At 39.7% G+C, this 6,231-nt stretch overlaps 1 protein-coding gene across 1 annotated transcript; it reads right to left on the reverse strand.

The window, feature by feature from the left end:
• Positions 1-3,529: 3,529 nt before the first annotated feature.
• On the reverse strand, positions 3,530-4,884 carry LOC108611985 (pancreatic triacylglycerol lipase). Its single transcript, XM_018004850.2, has 4 exons — positions 4,731-4,884; positions 4,550-4,661; positions 3,930-4,492; positions 3,530-3,866 (listed from the first exon to the last, which is right to left on the reverse strand). Exons 1-4 carry the CDS (start codon positions 4,753-4,755, stop codon positions 3,550-3,552), a joined length of 1,017 nt encoding a protein of 338 aa, XP_017860339.1. The 5' UTR covers positions 4,756-4,884; the 3' UTR covers positions 3,530-3,549.
• Positions 4,885-6,231: the final 1,347 nt, after the last annotated feature.

Consider the following 6,231-nt stretch of genomic DNA (forward strand, 5'->3'; position numbering starts at 1 on the left):
TGTGCATATATATGTTTACCATTATGTATATAGATATACATCTTTATACATACATAAATATATTTTGATTGTAGTTTTCGTTTTCGTGCGTTGTCTTTGCGCTGGCTTCCGTGTTATTATATGGAAAGTGTGCAGAGGCAGAGGCAGAGCGCGTCAGCTATGAGGATACACGAATTGGCGTCCACTTGTCGCCGCGCATCCTTCTTGGCCATTAAGCTGACAAATTGTTATCGTAAACGTCAGAGTCGTAAATTAAGACTGACTCCAGACGGCAGTGCAAATGCTCGCCGTATGATAGCGCTGGCAACTTCAGCAGCCTTTCACCCACTTTGGGCCACTGGGGCAATGCATCATGCAGTTGTCAAAAAAAAAAGACCCCATTGATAGCAAAGACACAGCGAGAAGTAGTGAGAGTGGGAGAGGGAGAGAGAGAGAGAGAGAGAGAAATGGGCAGCCAGCGGGGGCAGCTGCAAAGAAAGCAGCATCAACAAGAGCAGCAGCCACAGCTACAGCAGCAGCAGCAGCAGCAGCAACCGTTGCTCCACTTTCGGCTGCGTTACGCAATACCAACTCGAATTTTGTTGTTGTTGTTGCTGTTGTTATTGCCAGACACTCCACATATACACATTGTTGGTGAAAAGCAGCCAAGACTCACAGGCCACGACTCTGGCTGTGACTGACCAGCGCTGATTGGAGTTTCATTACCAGAGCCACAGCCGCGCTGGAGAAATGCGTCTACCCGCTGTCCCTGCGCCTCCTGCTCTACCGATATGCTGTCTGCAGTGATATAAATCAAATGTCTTGAAACAATACATCAAGTGAAGGCGCTAGCCAAGACGTCGCGTCGTCGTCATCCACTCTGAGTGCATCTCGCTCGCTAATGGCCTTTGGCTGCGTCGGCTGCTGCTGCCGCTGCCGCTGCCGCTGCTGCTGCGGCGGCGAGTGCTGCTGCTTCGTTTGTTGTTGTTATTATTGTCTTTCGAGTGGCTGGAACAAATGTCAATGGTATTGACATATTCGTTACGTTTGCTCAACCGATTCCAAATCTTCAAATTGACATGAGAAACTTTTGAAATCACGTTGCATTTGGCTATGCCAGATTTAGATGCGGTTAGCTACATTTCTCCACACACAAATGGGAGAAGGGCATACACAGTCACACACACACACACTCACACATTTACTCTATTTATTTTTTGGAACGGGTTTTTCGCTTTGACATTTGTAAACACTTCCGCGTGCTCTCTTTAATTCATCTGATTTTTTTTTTTGTGTTGCTTTTTGTCTTTCGCCAGTAATTGATGGCCCCACATTGCGATTGGAGCTGATCTCTATACACGTGTGTGTGCATGTGTCTTTGTGTATTTTTTGTTACATTTAACGAGAGCTATTAGCGGCTGTAGTTTGTGTTGTTTGTTGAAGTCGATCGCAATTTGTTATCTGCGCCAATTAGCCATCTGTTTCTCGCATTTAATCAGCTCTGGCATGGCTTACATCTGAAGAATGACTTAATTATTGAAACACTTATTTAATAATGTTGTTCATTTCGATTGTCTTTAATTGCATAAGCCTGACGGATGGATTGCATTGATATTGAATTGATATTGGTTTTATATCCGTAATTAATAAGTTTTAATTAAAAATGTACTTCTATGCATACATATTACATATACATTATATTATTCCATATATATAATAAATTATATTTATTTTTATATGCATTATATTTATATTGTTATTCATACTTCTATTTTGTATAATTTTATATATAATAATAATAATATATATATATATATATATATATATATATATATATATATATATATATATATATATATATAGTTTTTTGTAAATACTTATATTCAAGTAACAAGTAAGCTTTATTTAATCTTGTTTTGTTTTATATATGTATATATATATATTTCTCTTTATTTTTACTAAATACCACTAAACTATTTTTTACTCATAGATTCCATACATATAAACTCATAATTTATAATGGCTTGAATTTGCTAAAATGCACGTTCAGAATTAAGCCTTCAGTCTATGTTTAAAATCCATTTTTTTTAGCCAACGTCACCCGCCGCCCGCCCCCTGTCGAGTCTCGTGTAAATTAACTCACTCGGTGACAACAGCTGATGTCCCCCTTGCATCATCTATCTTCGGTGTCTGACAACAACCTACGACAACTGTAATTACATTAATCCATTGGCACGCTTCGTCGGCTCTCGCTTAGCTATTCCGTCTTTCTCTCTGTCGGTCGCACCGCCCGCCCGCTTGCCCGCTCATCCGCTGCGCCATGAATATCAAATAACCAATCAACGCATAAAAAATTTTTCGCACTAATCCAAATGCAAAATAAAAAGAGTGTAAAAATAAATGAAGGCAGGCAAATCAATCAATGAATCGGAGCCCAGGACAAGGATGCACAGCAGCAGCAGCAACAGCAGCAGCACCAATAGCAACACCAACAGCGACCCAAATCAATCAAAGTTTTTGTGTGCACTCAACAATATTTTAAACTTTTTTAGCCGCTGTTGACTTAAGCCACGTGTAAGTTGCCATGTTTGTCATGCCGCACAATGAGGCTCACGTACACACGCACACACACACACACAAAAGGTGACAACAACACAAACAACAACGGGAAGATCAACAATATAGGCATATTCATAACCAGCTCAATCGAACCCATCTCAGCTGCCAGACAATGGCTCTAAATAAACTCAACCCTCGGCTGGCGTATTCGCATGTCTCTGTTTGCCTCGTGCTATCCCTTTCTATTTTCGCCAGCTCAAAATTTGATACAAATTATGCAAATGCTCTGGTTTCTTATCAGCAAATTAGCAACAGCCGGCAGGCGCTGCCAGACCACGATTGATTATCCCAAATGCAAATTGAAGCTGCAAAAAGAGCCAAAAATGGAAATCTGAAAAAAAAAAAAAAAACTGAAATCTGAATACTTTTTTTGCGTCGGATCATTTATCAAGCATGGCAACAACTTGCAGCGCTTTGGCAAATCACATAGAATGATGATTAATTTGCACGTGATTTGAGCCAGAGCCGGCGCGATTAACAGCAGCAGCAGCAGCCGCAGCAGGAGGAGTCCACTGTCCAGTGTGCACTCTCCAGCGGCTACTGTCTGCTAATGTTTGCATAAATGTTTGAGCTGTTGAGTCAACACGGAGAGGGAGCAACTGCAGCTCTATATGAATGGCGGGCTAGGGGAGCGATGTCGAAGCCGACGCGTCGCAATAATTAATGATGATATGAAGGTATCGCAGTCATGCGATATTAGCATGATAAATGAGCAGATGACCAGTTGACCAGTTGGCCAGCTGACCAGTTGACCGGCTGACCAGCTAACTGGATCCTTATCCAAACTCCAGATGCATTTGCTAATAAAAATTGTGAAATCTTCAGCGCATGCGTAGCTTGAAAAATTGATAAAGATAATAAATAAATCAAAAATTATATAAATTGATTAAAGTTGATTTTTTCTTTTCTATTTAAAACGCAAGGAAACGCATACGAAACACTTTTATTTATTTATGAATTGGGTTGTTTGAGCAGCATTGAAACGAAAGCATCACCTAAAAATGTTTTGCCAGTCAAATTGCGATCCAGGTTGGAGAAATCTTTACCGTTGGCGTAGGGGGCCACATTTCTGGTTTGCAAATAGTAAGTGCCACGTGCCGTGGGCCGTGCCCTGTAGCCAAATCGCTCAATGTTCGCACTGGGATGGCACTGGTACTTTATGTAGCTTATCATATTATTACAATAGAAGCCATAGAAGCCAACGGGCGAGGTAATTGACTCGGCATAGTAGTCCGCCGAACGTTTGTGATAGCATTGATAGGTGGTCACTGTAAGCACAGAGCGAATGACTCAATTGTAAAGCATATACCACTAGAATTTCTACTACTAACTTTGGGATATGTCTCCACAACCGGGCTGCGATATGCCCGAGTTGGGATAAAAGTCCACATGCCCCAGGGGCATCAATATGCCATGGAAAAACACGTCCGAATGAATCACATCCACAAAGGCGGCATCGCTTTTGTCCAAGCGGGCCTGAATATCGTCGGTGAGATACAATGGCTTGGCGGGATCTAGCGCTGATATGCGGTTCACTCGTTTGTTCAACTTTTGCAGCATTTTCGCCGCAAATCCAGCCACATGGGCACCGATGCCAAATCCAATCATATGCGCGTTTGACAAATCCGCACCGGCACTAACCAAAAGGTAAGCCAAACAGCGACCCACAATGCGTGAGTTGTGCACAGCTTCACTATAGCAGGGATCGACGGCTAGATTCGTATATTCTAAGGAGAGTACGTCTACCTTCTTGTTGCGTATCAATAACGGTAGCAATTGCCTATTCGGCGACGCGGTCCGAGAACCAGCGTATCCATGTATCAGAACATGCAGTTGTCTCCTAGGTAGGAATCTGTCACTTTCGGTAAACCTAGCGCCTTCGGGATTGTCATGTCTATAAAGAGTCTCAGATCAGATCAGATCTGAAAAGAAATTCCAACAACACGCTTACGTATGCAGCCAGAAGGTAATATTCCAATTGGGACACTCGTCACTCTTCAGTGCAAAACAATTTGTCGGGGTCAATAAGATGTTAGCAGAAGCCAGCTCCAAGCCAATGCATCCTGTTGGAAGTATATTTGAATAGATTTGAATATATCTGACCTCTACATATATGATTATCCTTCAAGTACCCAGTATTATTATAAGATTCAACATTTTACTGCATTGCCTCAGTCCACAAAGCTAACGACTGAGCCTATTAACTGGATATTTTGACTCTTTAAACATTTATCGTCGCAATTAATTAGCATGACTTATAGAATTTGTTGAGCTATTTATATACAGTTATTTTCAAATATATATTCGCCACACAAATGCGTATTATATTTCATTTGAAAGTTAGTCATAAGTTGAATAAATCAGTTCGTTCTCTTTCAGTATTAATAAATAAATCGTAAATGTTATATATCAAATTATAACAAACCATTAAAGCGAGGCTAATCATCTTCTATAAACACATTACTAACATTCCTTAAGTCAGTAAAAAAAAAAAAATAAATAAAATTATAATAATAATTTTAGTTATCAATACCAATAAAGTTCTTTATGATTTTCTTTTTATATTCCTATTAACATTAATCATTAATTATAATCTCTTTTAATAATTCCATTTCCATACCCTACGGCCAGTGCCTTACCTATAATTTTTTTTTATTTTTTTTATTTTAATTTTAATTATTTTTAATTATAGCTCAGTATTATAAATAAAATAACTGGGACATGGCTTGTCCGTCGAGCGAATGAAATAGCCCAGTGCTGGTGTTGTTATTACGCAACTATTTTTCTTAATTGATAAATAAATTAGTGAATACAAAATTAGAAAATTAATAAATAACTAAAAACAATATAATTTAAATAAATAACTTTAAAATAAATATACCATAAACTCAAGCTTTGCACATGAATAAAATTTTGTTTGCATACTCAAGTCAGCTCTAATGATGTTTGGTACACTAGTCTGATTCGCATACTCGTGTTCATCTACATCTCTAGCATTATTTTAGTTCACAACGCTTTTAAAGAAAGTTGTGTTTAACATAAATATACGGCAGTATGGCCTTATTTACAACAGTTTTTTAATTGCTGTTTAGCTCATTTACACTAAAATTGTTGTGTTGCTCGTGGAAAACAGGAAATTAGGTAATTTAAAGAAATTCATAGCAAAACATTTTCTCACTCTCGCTACGACTCGCTTTAACGCATCTTCCTCTTGATTTCACACAATACTTTAAAGTACTTTCACTGTGAAGGTCAAGCGATAAACTTGACCCAATTCCGCTGAGAGCTCTTTGCTGCATTCTGCGGCCGCAGCTGCTTAGAGTCCCCAGTGGCTGATTATGTGCTTTTTCACCTTAATGTGACCACATTTTGGACACTCACTCATTCCGTCATTCCCTCACTCAAGCACTCGATACCTGTCAAACACACACACACACGAACACACGCACAGAGACTCCTGCCACATTGCGAGGCTTCTCACGTGCCACGCTGATGGAAACGTCGTTCATTGTATTACGCACAAGTTGGCAAGCGCCATGGACATAACTTTTTACTGCAGCCCAGTGAAGTTTTGAAACGATGGCGTTTGATAAGTGGCTGACAGGATATGTTGGGACAGACAGACAGGCAGAG

This window comes from Drosophila arizonae, chromosome 3 (genome assembly GCF_054131065.1).
Source record: "Drosophila arizonae isolate 15081-1271.41 chromosome 3, UAZ_ARI_1.0, whole genome shotgun sequence".
NCBI lineage: Eukaryota > Metazoa > Arthropoda > Insecta > Diptera > Drosophilidae > Drosophila > Drosophila arizonae.